Raw genomic sequence first — 14,604 nt, 5'->3', positions numbered from 1 at the left:
CATAGGCTTTAAACAGTAATGTCAAAATCAGTGTTATCTGATCTTGTTGGACAGAAATATCCTATGAAAAAGTGAGACTTTACCCAAAATATCAAAACCTAGTACTTGGTGCCCATGAAATTCCTGAAGAACAAAGGTTTAAAACCATGGAAAGAGTGGCCAATGAGGGAAGTTTTTTTTTTTAAAGCTGTGAATAAGCAGATAGAAGTGTACACAAAGGCTTGAAGAGTGTAAACAGTACAGAGGGAAAGGAATTCTTTCAGATTATCTAGGGGGTATAACTTGGATATAATGGGAGAAAATTAAACAAAGGAAAGCCAAGTTAGAGCGTTACAGAAACGTGTAACTGTGAGGTCGCTCAGCCCAGTTCTCGGTCTCCATGGGCCAGAAGCCCAATGGTTGGATCCTTCAAAGTTACATTTAAAACGCACAGAATTTTGTCCCTGCGTTTGCAAATTCCGAGCCCGCAGTGTGGGACATCTCCAGAAGCGCGTACACAAGGTTGCAGCTGGGCATGAGGCCGCACAGCACAGTGGCTTCCCTCAGGGAGTTTGTACAGAGAAAGGAGCCAGCTTACCCAGCTCAAAACCAGGCTGCAAGTCTGGCCCATAAAGCTTAATGGAAATATTTAGTAGAAAAGAATGCTGAAGTGATAGAGGAAAGGGCAAAATGACCTTACAGGTTTCTGTGGTTCTGCACAGCAAGCACTATTTGCCTTGCCTTTGAGAATTTACTCCATTGCAGAGGCTTTGGAGCTTTAAAAGGAACTGCGAAGAAAGTAAAAGCAGATTTTAATTAACTCGTTACACTATGACATATCCTTCAAACACAAATATATATGAAATTGTAAAGAATTTCTGGCTGTAGCTAGGTATTGAATATTCTGAGGCAGGTAATTATTTTGCTGTATTCATTTTTCTTATAGGCAAATAAAGAATTTATTTTTCTCACTTTGCAATTCTATATTTTATTTAAAACAAAACTCTGGTAAATCTGCATTTTAATCCCATGTAAAGAAAGGACAGGGTGCACAAATTGCCACACTGTACAGTGTGCTCAGCTCCACAGTAGGCATTACAGATTGTACAGACATGGGCTGTAAACAGCTTTCATGCAACATCATCTATCATGCCATGGTCGGTTACCTCACCATCATGTTATTTTATGCTTCCTGAGCCCTAAAACACCAAAGGTTGCCCACTGCTAGGGAGCTGCCTTGATGCCTGATAGCATGAAGTAATGAATGCTCAGCCAAGTGTATATTGTTTCTGCTTGTGCACCGCTGTAATTTGTTTATCTGTCTAAAGATTATGCAGTTGAAAATCCACAATTTTATGCTGCCTTTGTAAATTATCAAGTCACTTTTGATGAATGTATCCCCACTTCCGATGCTGGTGGCATTATGATCTTGAAATATTGGAAAGTGCTCATGCATACAATGCAGAAGGTTATGTTTTTATATTTTTGGCAGACAACCATGCTATAAAGTAAATCTGACCTTAAGCTTCCTTACTGCATTAAAGATAATTCAGTTTTAACTTTATAGTCCTAAATGCTACTGTTTATATAAAGTTAATGCCCAGTAAACTTGACTGATTACAGATGAGAAAGTCTTGACTGTTTCGTACAAAATAAATTAGTATTGCCAACTGCTTTAAAGCACATCTATGATTGTATTAGACTTGGGAGTGTGCAGATCGCAGGTTTAATTAGCTCATAGGAATTGTTCAGCATAAGAAATCGTCTTGTATGGCAGTGGTTTTGTATTTATTCCTGAAGTATTGTGCTTGAGAATCAAAACAGATTCTCAAAATGACATTTATTGCAAGTGACAGAAAGATGAGTACGTTTTATTATTCGTTAAGTTACAAATCCTAAAGAAGTCAGTGCATAAGGATAGAGTTCAACATGGAACAAAATGAAAGTGATTCATAATGGAGTCTGGAGGAATGTCATCTTTCACTTCCTGGTTTTCTTAAAGTTGATAGTTTTTTTCAGAAGAAGAAATATGTCTCATAGAAAGGTTAAAGTTTATACTCATAAACTGTAAATTCATTCCCTTCTCCAAACATTTAAAATCACCTATATGGTGAAATCAGATGCTCTTAGAAGGCAATGTGGATTGCATTTAATTTGAAGAACAGCATCTATCGCACCTCATTCAGTAAAAATTGTGTGCTGCTCTTAAAAAAGGACTGGCCAAATGCACTGACTGCATGTCCCTGGCAGAAGGCTGGATGCATCATACCCAAGCCATTCATTTCACCCACCCAATTGTTAAAATGTCTTGAGGTCCCAGTGGCAAGGAGTAGGTGCAGTGATTTTGTCAGTTATTTTGCATGGACAAATTACACAAATGACTGCAAACAGCACTGGACATAAAAGCTCATTCTACGTGGTCTTTCTCTGGAGAAGCCAAATGAAGATGTGTTTATGTTGCTTTGCTCAGAAGCTGGTTTGAACTATTTGCATAAATCATTTCTGTGTTTCTTTCTGTGTGTGTAATGCAGAGAATGCCTGCACTGACCAGGGGTTTGTTGTGTTTCTTTTTCTTTTAACTAGTCAGAAAATGATGAGAAGATAGTAATATATGACCACATTGGGCCTAATGTCTGCATGGGGGATCACAAGGTAAATAAGCCAAACATTTAGACTGTATCTCCTAAGTCTTTCTCATGAGGACGAAGAATGTGTGCAGTAGTTTCTGTTAACTCTATGTTTAAGTCAACTATATCTCTCTCCTATTTTCAATTTAAAGACTTGAAAATGTTTTAAAGTTGAATTCAACTGAAAGCAGACAGTATATTAGAGTAGGCACTTGTATGAAATAAAATAAAGAACAGGATGATGGGCTCTAGGCTGGAAGTGTGGCACAATACAAAATGAAGAGGAGCAGCAGCTGTCTGTGCGCTTACGACTCTTGCTGTAAAACAGAAGTAGCTTGATTGTAGTTGAAAACCCACTTTTTACTAGGTTATTAAAAAAGCTTCCAAGGCATAGATTCCATGAAGTTGGTGCCTCGCTGCTCGTTAGTAAAACAACATATTGGCAGCGCCAAGACAGAATTTTACAACCTTCTCTGCTGCAGATAGCAGGTGGGAAGCACAGTCAGGAATCCAGCCAAACTGAGTGTTTGCTCTCTTTGAAAAAAGCTGATCAAGGAGGAGGAGGAAAGCTCTGAAAGCCCAGAGTAAAACAATACAAGACCTATAAAAACTCATGTAGAAACTTGTAAACTATATGATAGTGGTAATGCGTCAGACAGCACTAAGCCTCTTGAGTGTTAATTCAGTGATGGATAGTGGGTAACCACATGTGTATGCATGCATCCAAATTCACAAATACATGCCTGTATTTACTTTCATGGTCAAGAGTTCTTGTGAGACAGTGGTGTCGTTCTAAGGAAGAATGTGCTTAAGGTATTTGTCCAGATATACCCAAGTCGGGTTTTAAACTACAGCAGTTTACTCACTGCTACGGTGAGATGGGAAGCTCAGCGTGTCAGCAGCTGCAGGGCAGCCAGCTCACAACCAGAAATCTCTTTCCCTTGTCACTGGTGTACCTAACGCAGATCTTTTTAGCATGCAGTTGCAGCAGAGCACTGATGCAATCAGTGATAAGGGGGAGCTGTGTCTAAAACCAGAGCCTCTTTCTGTGGAAATCAGGGGCAAATTTCCCCTTAGACTTCAAGGGGAGCAGAGATCTGTAGGAAGATGATGGAGTTCTCCTGTGCATTTTGTAGCTAGATTAATCAGAAAAATGCTTGCACTGTTTTGTTCCCAGTCTTAGAGGAATTTTTGTTGTGTTTACTGCTGACTGTGAAAACATAATGGTTCCATTTCAAACATGTAACTTCTATTTTTCCCTGACTTGCTGCAGCCTGTGTTCCTGTCCTTTCGAATAGCTGCTGGGGCAGGTAAACCTATTGCAAATGTGCACAAGTGTTGTGTCGTGCAGTGATGTGGTGGTAAATATCATTTTTTTTCCTCTACGTTTATATTCTCTACAACATTTCCCCTGTGTTTATTTTTCTTTTTAAAAACCTGCCAATTCTGCAACAGGAAAAAGATGCCAACGGAACGAGAAGATTTTCCGTGAAGCCAGCCTGTAGCAGGAGGGAAGGAGCACACCACGAACAGAAACACTTAATCCTAACAGCTGTATTGATAAATCAAGTCCCGAGTGCCACATTTTTAGACTGCTGATCGTACACTATGCTTCAGCATCTGGACTCTGTTTGAGAAAAGCCTCACATACCTCACTGTCTTGTATGTTCATGTGACATCAAGTAGAAACGTGGAATTATTTTTTATATATATGTCACGATTCTGTTGCCAAAACTCTAAATAGACAGCAGAGATGTTCTGTATTTTAGATTTCACGACTTTCAACTTTTAGTAAGTGTTTGTCAATGTGGAAAAGCATATTATGAACTTCTAAAGGTGTCATGCCTAACATTATATATCTTTACCACTTTGGGGTTTTGTACATTGGATTGTATAGATAGAGCTATCGATGGTTTTAAATGGTATTTTCTTTGTTGACCAAGGTTTATGGTTTGTGTTTTTAGTTTTAGTATTTTGGTTTTCATTTTTATAATTTTTTTTCTCATGTTATTTACTATACTGCCATGTTACATGGTTTTTGAATCACACAGCAGCTGCTTTCTATACATACATATATGTGTGTGTATATATATGTATGTATGTGTATATATACACAGATATATAAATAATTTATAAACCTGACCAAAACTTATGCTAAATATACTTTCCAATATGAATGCTTGAGAGTGCCATATCAGCAGTTAGTGCCCGAGTCCTAGCAGGTTTAGTTAAGTGTACATCAACAGCCAACATTTATATAATAAATAATATATAGCAGTGCCATCCTGGATACAGATATATATAGCATACTATATAGCACATATATTAGCAGTTTCACTTTGTTACTCCTATAATCCCTTCTTTCTATGTAATATTAAGGATTGAATGTGAAGTTCTTAGCTAGGTTTGGGTGTAACTTTCCAGAATTTTGTAAACTGGTTTTGTCTGTCTTTTGTTACTGTTTATGGTGCCAAGTATTCTATATTGAAATAATAACAACACGGGAGAAGAGAATGATAGTCTGCTTCAGGTAGCAGCTGTATTGGACACAGACTGTATTTATACAGTGTTAAAAGAAGAAAAAAAAAAAACAACTGTAAATTTTCCTGGTTAGTAGCTCGGTGCAGCTATAATATAACCTCGTTACGAACATTTTTCTCCCACCACTAAATAAAACATTAAAAGGTAATTAGGGAGTCTGTTGATGAAACACAAATGTATGTTTTATTGATTTAATTTAGAACACTACAGAGTTCATGGACTGCGTGATGGCATTAGATTGATGCTTGATTTTGGTATAAATCACTACCATTGAAAATGATTTGATGTCTGCTTGCAGAGTGTGTTCTCAGCAGTACAAGCTGGGTTTCTGTTAAGTGCTGTTGCCCAGCGGGTGTTGCAGCTCTGTATCGTCGTTGTGCCATGTTGCATTATAACCACACAGTAATTCTATTTAAGCAAACTCAACTCATAACTTCGAAGGCCTTTAGAAACGAGTACTCTGGTTCTCAAGCAATAAAACTAATCATGGTGAATGCGGTTGTATCTGTCCCTTTAATTTGAGCATTGGGGACTACAGGGAAATTATTTAATTGTCACATATCTTATTAATGAGTTACCTTTTAATCTCCTGCCAGTTAACGGGGTATTTCTCAGATGGGAACCCGTGTTGCAGAATGCAGCTCGCAGAGTTAACCAAAACACAAGACAAACCGAGGAAAAGACGTTTTGGAGTTTGCGTTGGAGTGCTAATGCACGGGGAGTTACGTGACTGTGAGCTGTTCAGGAGATGCCAGCGCGCAGCAGCAAGATGAATTTGCCACCGTGAGCTCCTTCCTGACTACCCCCGGGTGCAGAAAACCCGCTGCCTGGTCAAGCTCGTGATGGAGCCTCGTTCACTCGCCGCAGCCGTAGAGCGGGAGGCTGTGAATGCGGACCCCGCCGGGCTGCAGGCGCAGGGCAGCGGTGACCGGTCACAGTAACTCGACGAGTCTTAAACTGAGCCCGCAGGAACTCGTAAAACGCAGCTTCGGCGCTGAGCGACGCCCGAGCGGGGCCGTTACCGGCAGCGCTCCCGCCCGCAGCTGGGGGATCCGGCCCCAAGACCGCTGTCGGTCTCTGCGCAGCGCCAGGGCCCCGCTCCGCGAAGCACCGAGCGGTCATCCCCGAGCGCAGGTGCTGGGGCTCCGCGGGCCGCTTTAACTGCGCTCCCAGGCAGGCAGAGAGCCGCAGGTGTGAATGATCCGACTTGCAGATGCGGGTGGGCTTCATTTGGTCGTTTCTCCTTAGGAGCCGCAAGGCCGGCTCCGGTTCATCGCTGCGGCGGCAGCGGTCAGCGGCCTGTCTCGGAGTGCTCAGAGCCCAAGAGCAGTTTATAAACTTGATCTGCTCCGTCTGTAACCGCGGTGCAGCTCGAGCGAGGTCCCGGCAGGCCCTGCTCTCAGTGAGTAATGACTTGCAGGACCCCCAGTCCCGTCCCCCGAACCGAGGAGCTGCCCGGGTCCGAGGGAAATAAATAGGACTAGCGAGACCAGCGGCCTGGGGGGAGCGGCACAGGCGGGCCGGGGGTCCCGGCGGGGGGAGGCGCCGATCAGAGCCTTTGCTGCCCTTCCTCTTAGCGAGATTTGTCCCGAGGCAGGCCGGGGCCGCCGCTCCGCAGCTGCGGGGAGGGAGCATAGCCGCGCGGGGCCGCGGACCCCGTGCAGCCACCGGGGAGCAGCGGCGGTGGGCAGCGGGGCCGCAGCTCTCGGTTCCCGTCGGGCTGGCGGGCAGAGGCCGCAGCCGCCCACGGTCAGGGAGCCCGGGAGCGCAAATCCGGCCCAGTGCTGTGGAAGACGGCTGCGGGCAGCACCGGGACTCGTAACCGCCCCGCGGTGCCGGAGCGTGTCACGGCCGCCCCCAGGGGCGCTGTCCTCCGCCGGTGGAACGCGGCCGGCCCGCGGAGTGGCCGTTGCTTTTGTTCAGGCTGCGAAGCAGTAGCTGGGAGGCGGAAGGAACAGAATGGCTCATTCATTAAATTAAGTAAACGGCTAAAAGGCAGCGCGGTTAGCGGCTGGCACCCGCTGCGCTTCCGACGTGCCCGGGCAGCTGCGTGGCAGCTCGACGGCTGCTCCGTTACCTGGGTCTCGTTATGGGCAGGTCGTGACCCCGCCGGTAGGTGCAGGGCCGCCAGTGCCGGGTGCGGGCCGGGGGCTCGCGAGGTCGCTGTTTACGGACCCCGCCGCCAGGTCGGTGTGTTCACCTCCCGGCTTTTTGCAGCGGCCGATAGACGGACAGCCCGGTGGGACGCGTCCCCTCCACGGAGCACAGCGCATCGCCTGCCGGCGGGCACCAAAACGGTTTCGGTGCTGGGAACCGGCGCTGCCACGGCCCCTGCCCACGGCAGGTTCGGGACTGCACGTTCAGTCCCGTGTATCTTCTTTCCGGGGGTGTTCGGGGGGTCCCAGGTCCGAGTTCCCTTGAGGCAGTGCCCGGCTCAGCCCAGCGACCTCAGCGCGTCCTCGTCCCCTCGCGGAGCGGCGGGGCCGGGCACCCAGCTCCGGGCGGGGTGGCGGTACCGATGTGAGCGACCGGCCGTGCGCGGGAGCGCCCAACCACGGCCCCACCACGGCGGAGGAGCAGGGGAACGCCGGGCGAGGGCAGCGAAGGGCAGGTCAGAGCCCCCAGGCGAGGGAGCGAAGGCCAGAAACCGCGCGGCCCCGCGCTCCCAGAGCCTCCGCCCCTCGGCCCCATAGCCCAAACGGAGGTAATGCGGGAAAAAGCAGGCTAAAGCAGAAGCTTGTTAAATAATTTATTGATTTATACAAAGTCTTTCCAACCCGCGTGGAGACATTATTTGATCCCAATGTAAAATCAAGTGTCCATTTTCCTCTAGTGCTTTTTTGGGTCGTTTTCTCTCTTTTGATATTATTAAGCATAAAATCCGGAGGCAGGAGAAACCAAACCGCCAAAACACATAGTAGAGGGAGGGATTGAAAGAAAACAGCCATTTTTTACACTAGAAATATACAGCACAAAATCTGAAATTTATACAAAGTGGCTGAGCTTGGATTTGGCGACCCATAGAAAACGTAACAAAATCTGATTGTTAGGAGAAGGAAATCTGCAAGACGGTGAAAAGAAAGAGGAGCAAACCTCAACGGGACACGAAACAAAACCCCAAAACGCTGGAAAAATTCCTTTGAAATTTACACCGATGAGAGAGAAAATAATTTCATAACTTATTCTGTAAAAAATATATACATCTCACATACATCTTGGGCTGTACAACACCCCTCTCTGCCATGCCGCCGGGGCCCTCACAAGGTATCCGAGCTGGTGCTGCAGGGGCTCACCAGGGACAGGGCCGTGGGTTTGTGCTTCTTCAGTAGCCGCGTGATTTTTTCGTCGTCGGAGTTGGGGTCGAGGGGCTTGTTGTACTCCTCATCGTCCTCATTGTCCGAGCTCTCCTTCAGCTTCTCCGTCTCTGAGTCGTGCTTCTTCTTCGCCGAGGCCATTTCCGCCGCGTGCCGCTTCCGCCACTTGGTCCGTCTGTTCTGGAACCAGACCTGGGCACCGGCACCGGCACCGGGCACGGCTCAGTCCCGCCGCCCCGGGACCCGACACCCTCCCCCGTGCCGGGCTGCCCCGTCCCGCCGCGGCGACACCACCGGAAGGTGACGCGCTGGGGACACCAACACCCCCACCCCGGTGACCACCCCGCGGACGTCCCCAGCCGGGGCCGTGCAATGGTAAAAGCGGAGGTTTCAGTGGAAAACGAGATACGGTGGCCAGAAAAATAAGTTTTTTTTGGGTGCCCAGCGCATCTCAACGGGTCGGGGCGCCTCAAGTCGTTGCCAAATAATTGCGTGGTTATGCAAAGGGAAGCCGTGCCGACTGCTGGATAGCATCTGCCCTGAAAACTCACCCGTGGGAAGCAGTTACCTGCCCGGCTTTTTGGGGAGGGGTTTGGGTTATTTTTGAGGGTTTGGTGGGGGTATCTATTTAGGGTTTATTTGTTTAGGGTTTCTTTTTTCGTTTGTTCGTTTTGTTGTTTTTTTTATGTTTGTGGGTTTGATTTTATTTTTTCTGTGTGTTCGTTGGGTTTGGTTTTGGGTTTTGTTTTCCGCCTCTGGTTTTGGTTTTTATTGGTTCGTTTGTTTGGGGGTTTCTGATATATATAATTTTCTATATCGCTTGCAACACAAAGCACTCTAAGGACCGAATAGGTTATGTAGAACTTGGGCTAAAATCCTTATCCAATATCCAAACGTAATTTAAATTACAGATGACTTTAAAACAAACGAGCCGCGCGGCTGCGGTTCTCCTGGTCGGTGACAATCGCTGCAGAAGCCAGGAGCTGCCGCGCTGCCCCGGCGTCTGCAGAAGGATCCCGGGCCCGCCCCGGCGCGCCTGCGGGACCTACCTTCACCTGGCTCTCGGTCATCCCGAGGGAATAGGCGAGGCGGGCCCTCTCCGGTCCGGCCAAGTACTTCGTCTGTTCGAAGGTTTTCTCCAAAGCAAAAATCTGCTGCCCGGAGAAAGTCGGGCGCGAGTGTTTCTTCTTGCCGTCCTTGTCCAAAACCATCCCCGCCTGAGCTGAAAGCGGAGGAGAAACGGCTCTGTCAGAGCCCGGGTCTGCACCGGTCCCAGCCCGGGGCCCGGTCTGCGGCGAGGCTGCCTCGGGCGAGGCTGGCTCCGAGCAGGATTCGGTGCAGGGAAGTCCCGGATCGCGGCGGCCGCCCCGTCCACCGCGCCCGCCCGCCCCGGGCCGCGCCCCCCGCTGGAACCGGGCGCACTTACCGGGACAGGCGAGGCGGGGGTCTCTCCAGGGAGAGCCCTGCACCACTCCCGGCCAGAAGATGGGCGGCCGCCCCGGCAGCTCCGCTAGCGGCTTCGGATAGCGGGAGACTGCGGCGGGGTTGAAGTACATCCCCGCCGAGGCCGCCAGCCCGTTGATGCGGGGCAGCCCGCCCAGCAGGTTGCTGGCGGAGCCCACGGGCCTCCCCAGGATGTCGCTTATTCCGTGCGGCGTCCCCAAGGGGAGCTGCGTGTTGAGCCCGCCCAGGGCCGGCGCCTTGAAGCCGGAGGGGTTCTGCAGGGCGTAGGGGAAGAGGGAGGTCTTCATCTCGGCCATGTTGTGCAGCGCGGCCAGCGGCGTACTGCTGAGGACGAACGCGCTCTGGCGATTAGCATCCATCTGCCCCACCGCTAACATTGGTGATCATCAGAGAGCGCAGGCCCGTCTCCAACGGCGCCGGCAGCTGCAGCCCCGAGTCCCCGCGCTGGCGGGACAGTCCCTCTTCTGCTGGCAGTATGGAAGCAGCCGCAAGTACCAAAGTTTGCCGGCAGCAGGGGAACAGCGGCGCAGCTCCGCCCGCCCCCTCCGCTCGGCGACGCGCACCACGAACGTCCAGGCTGGAGAGTGGCGAAAGCCAAGTCGGGGCCGCGCAGCCACCCGGCAGAGGTAGGAGTCCCGGGGAAAGGAGCCCCCCGCCGGCGGAGCGTCCCGGCCGGCTGCGGCTGCTGCCCCGGGCCGGGGATCGAGAAGGAGAACGGACGGGCCGGGACCGGTGCCGCTGGGATAGGTTCCGCGCCTCGCCTCGGCCGCGTGTCCCGGCGGCGGGGACCCTGCGTGCCGCGCCCCGGGGCGCAGATAACCGCGCGGGCACCGGCGAGCTCCGCGCCCATTGGGCGGCCACCTCCCCGCGCCGCCGCCGCGGCCCAATCGGCGGGCGCCGAGCGCCCCCACCCCGACACGTCACCGCCGGGCCGGGCGGACCCCGGGCGCCGTGGGAGCGCGCGGGGCCGCACGTGGCCGCGCCGCAGCCACCGGGACCCCGCAGCCGGGATCAGCGCCGCTCCGCTCCCGTCCCGCCGCGGCGGGCGCTTCCCGCGGGGCGCGGACCTCGCTGTGAGGCGGGACCCGCCGCTGAGCCAGAAAGGGCTCGGCTCCGGGAGCCCTACCCGCTGCGGCGGCGCCGGGAAGGCAGCGGAGGCGTCCGCCGAGCGCCGCTCAGGGCGTGGGACAGACGGACGGACGGACGGACGGACGGCGGCTCTGCCGCGCAGCGCGGAGGGAGACAGCCTTGCTTGCCGGACCGCTCGCCTCGGTGTCGGTCATCGGTTCCCAGGGCGCGGCAGCCGTCCGCTTGCGTTAGAGTGGGATGTCTGTAGCGCGGTGCTGAAAGCGGTGTTTCGTGCTGGGAACAGCGGCTGCTCGCAGTGGGCTTTGCCCATCCCCACCAGCACCGGAGAGGCCTGGCGGGGACGTACAGCCCTCCGTATGCGGAGGGGGAACGGCCGACACCTCATCGGAGAACGAAGCTCGTTCGCACAAACAAAACTACCGTAGGTATTCTTAATCGAGTATGTGCTCAGTTGCCAAGAGAAGAATTCGGGTTTAAGGTCTCAATAGAAAATAATCCCGGGACCGGTGTTTGCAGCCCATTCCTTGTCGTCTCACAGCAGCCAGCTCCTGCCTTCTTGATGCGCTGTTAGCCGAGGAAAAGATTAACGACAAGTGGGGAACTAAAACTTTCCCAAGTGTTCAGAGGGAACGTGAATCGGCTTTGCCACATCAGAGCACTTACTAAAACGCGATGTCCCTTGGTTGTTGTGATGTCTGTCATCAGAACCGTTTGCAGGTAAATGGGTTTCGTTTAGCCTGAACCAAGAGCTCTAATGTTGGTGTAAATTTGGGAAGTGTTTACTCAGGCTCAATCAATGGTCTGTATTTTCGGTTGCTGAAGTTGGACATGCTGTAACACCGTGTGTTTATGTGCATCCTCGTAAACTGCTTAACGTGAAAACGTGAGATTAAAAATGACGCTGCCCTAAAGAAGGTTTAATAAACGACTTCATTGCTTTTTCCTCTCCCTGTTGCAAACAGCAGCAACAAGGAGTAGTAAAGGGTTTATCACGCTCCTCACGAAGTCCCTTGTTCCCTTGTCGATTTCTGCTGGCCTTTTGCTCCCGGGCTCGGCCGACGGGTCGGTGCTGACGGCAGCCCGGCGGCGGGGCGCGACCCTCCCCCGAGGGCCGCGGACCCTCCCGGCTCTCCCTGGGCGCGGGGTTGGCCCATCTCGGGGGGGGCAGGAGACATCGCGCCGCCCCGCCGGGGGCTGTCTCCCAGTGCCGGTGCCTCCCCCGGGCGCACACCGTCGGGATTCCGCCGGGGAGGGCCGTGGTCCTCCCGCGTCCCGCCGCACTCCCGCTCGCGGTGGAGGTGCGCGGGGCGATGGAACACGTCTTCCTCCCGGCCCGCCAGGTTCTGCCTCCGAACGGGCATCGGCAGCAGCGCCCGCTTCGGCTCCGCCAGTGAGAGGGAGACGGGGCGCTAACCCATTCACCATGCACCAAGGAGCCGGCCCCGCCGGTACTCTTCTGCCTTGCACGGGACCGACGGAGCAGAGTAAGCGCGCGTCTCCGCCGCTCCGCGCCGGCGGGGTATGGCTTGGCACCACTACACAGCTACCCACCCCTACGGGCTGCAGGACGGGGTGAGCCGGGGAGCTCCCCAGTGTCTGTGACCGTGTCCGTCTCTCTCCCTCTTCCCGACGCGCGTTTCCCGGGTGCCTCAGGCACCCGCGGCCGCTTCGTGGCTCCCGGGGTCCGCTGCCCCGAGTCCCGGCCAGCCCGGCAGTGCGAGTCCCGAGGGACAGAGCCGATGCCTCCCGCTCTCATCTTCGTGTGAAAGCTAACTCAGTGCGCTGGGGCCGGCCGATAATCTGTATCTGTCATCAGCGACGCTCTTAGCACAGCGGTACGCTCGTCCTGCTCATTGACTTTCCTGCAATCTAATCACTTCGCGTCTTTCCAGGTGGAAACATGCGGGGTTTATCCCTGCAGACCCCGCGCACGAAGAAAACGCTTTTGTGTCTTTTCTGCAGGCCTTCCGATGAAGGGGGGCACCGACGGAGGACTCCCCACCCCGCCGCCCTCCGCGGGAGCCCCCGACCGGCATCGCCTATCCGGCCCCGGCTCTGGGCTACCTCTGGTGGGATGCTGCGTGTCCCTCCCCCCGGTCCCAGTCCTCCTTTTCCCCTCTGCCGCTAGGCCCCTTTCCTCTCTGCCGGGCTGCACCTTCCCGTGGCGGCTGCCGGGCTGCTCCAGCCCAGTGCGCTCCATCGGCTCCTGTCTCTGCTGGCGGGTGTCCCTCTCCCGCGCCCAACAGCTGCTCCTCTCGCCCCGGATGACCTCGGTAAAACAACCCGGCGTTCCGCCGCCCGGGGTGGGGGGGGCCGCCGGTGCTAGCGGACATCACTCCCCGCCAGCCTGCTGCCTGCGGCCGACACCGTTTTGTCAGAGGACTCACTAACGTGGAAATAAACGGCCCGGGGCCGTTTCTGATTACAGGTGCACTGCGGTGGTGGCAGGCGGCTCTGGGGGCTCTGACCCCGCTGGAGCGGCGGGCTCGCCACGTTCGCTGTACAAGAGGCCGCTTCCTCGAGGTTAATTTCGGCCGAGCAAAACGGGCACCGGGCCGCGGGCAGCGCCGGGCCCCTCCGCCGATGACGGGCCGCTCCCGGGGCCGGTTCCCCGCCCGCAGCGGGGAGCACAGAGCGGCGGGGGGGGGCGGTCCTGCCGCACCGGCCTTGCCCCACGCCGCAGCCCGGGCCCTGCCGCCTCCCGCCGTGAGCTGCCGGCGCCCCCTGGCGGCCGCGTCTCCCCGCACCCCGGCGCTGCCCCGCTCCCGCCGCGCTCAGCCGCTCTGCCCCGCGCCGAGGTCGTGGTCCCTCCGCCTCTCCCGGCCCTGTCTCCGGTCCCCTGCGGGAGCGGGGGAGTTGTGGCGAGCGCCGGGCAGTGAGGAGGGGCGCCGGGCCCCCGGTGCGAAGGGACCTGGCAGAGTCGCGGCCCGGGGAGCACAACGTGGTGCACCCGCGGCTGTCTCTGCTGGAGCGCGGCTGCGGGGATGGGGCGCCGGGCCCTCCGGCTGTGCACCCAGACAGGGGTTCATAGGGCTGTGCTTGGTAGCAAAAAGGTTCACGAACGCTTTTTGGTGCAGTTCCAGCCTGGGCAGAGGGTCCGTTTATACCGCTTAGAATTAAAGAGCGTTTTGGTTTGTCCCTGACATGAGTAAAATTTCTTATAAAGAGCAGGGAGGCAAAACTGAGATTAGTAACATGAAACTCGTCTGAGACTTATGCACTGCAGTACACCCGGAGTCTTACAGTACATTGTCCAGTATTAAATACAGCAGGACAAATAACTTCGGACAAGTTCCGTTTGACCTTCCGGTTCTCCCTTTTGTCATGCAGACAAGCAAAGTACCATTTCTTGTAGCTTTTGTGCAGCTGAAAGTGTCTGAGAGGCTTCGTGCTGAGAGAAAACGAGCTAGGAATAAGGCTAGTCCGTGTTTCACAGCCATGGAACGCGTCCCCTTTCTGTTTCACTCTTACGGACTGCAGAGCAGGCAGGTGTGTGGCACACGGACGAATCCACTGCTGCGTTTGTGTTGCCCGTTACTCCAAAGTGCGTCCTCTCCTGAATTGCTCTGCTGCTGATGGAGGTAGGATGA

The 14,604-nt window shown here is 53.5% G+C and overlaps 2 protein-coding genes across 4 annotated transcripts in view; one reads left to right on the top strand and one right to left on the bottom strand.

Moving 5' to 3' along the window:
• The window catches only part of INPP5A (inositol polyphosphate-5-phosphatase A), a 209,222-nt gene extending 203,581 nt beyond the window's left edge, over positions 1–5,641 (top strand). For 2 of the 3 annotated variants that reach the window (XM_062635162.1, XM_062635161.1), the window contains exons 14-16: positions 2,563–2,631; positions 3,880–3,967; positions 4,062–4,202. In XM_062635162.1, coding sequence (XP_062491146.1) covers positions 2,563–2,631; positions 3,880–3,960 — 150 coding nt within the window. In that variant the 3' untranslated portion in view covers positions 3,961–3,967; positions 4,062–4,202. Of the gene's footprint in view, positions 1–2,562; positions 2,632–3,879; positions 3,968–4,061 lie in introns of all 3 variants that reach the window. The other variant, XM_062635160.1, reaches the window with a different exon arrangement.
• Positions 5,642–7,879: 2,238 nt separating this feature from the next.
• On the bottom strand, positions 7,880–10,704 carry NKX6-2 (NK6 homeobox 2). The gene is made up of 3 exons (XM_062635105.1): positions 9,888–10,704; positions 9,511–9,683; positions 7,880–8,653 (listed from the first exon to the last, which is right to left on the bottom strand). Exons 1-3 carry the CDS (start codon positions 10,300–10,302, stop codon positions 8,405–8,407), a joined length of 837 nt encoding a protein of 278 aa, XP_062491089.1. The 5' UTR covers positions 10,303–10,704; the 3' UTR covers positions 7,880–8,404.
• Between the last annotated feature and the right edge of the window lie 3,900 nt (positions 10,705–14,604).

The sequence above is a fragment of the Pezoporus occidentalis genome, unplaced genomic scaffold (genome assembly GCF_034315485.1).
Source record: "Pezoporus occidentalis ecotype Australia unplaced genomic scaffold, CSIRO_AGI_Poc_V1 ctg45, whole genome shotgun sequence".
Classification (NCBI taxonomy): Eukaryota; Metazoa; Chordata; class Aves; order Psittaciformes; family Psittacidae; genus Pezoporus; species Pezoporus occidentalis.
Note: the sequence above shows the minus strand (reverse complement) of the source record. Positions and strands in the feature narration are given on the sequence as shown.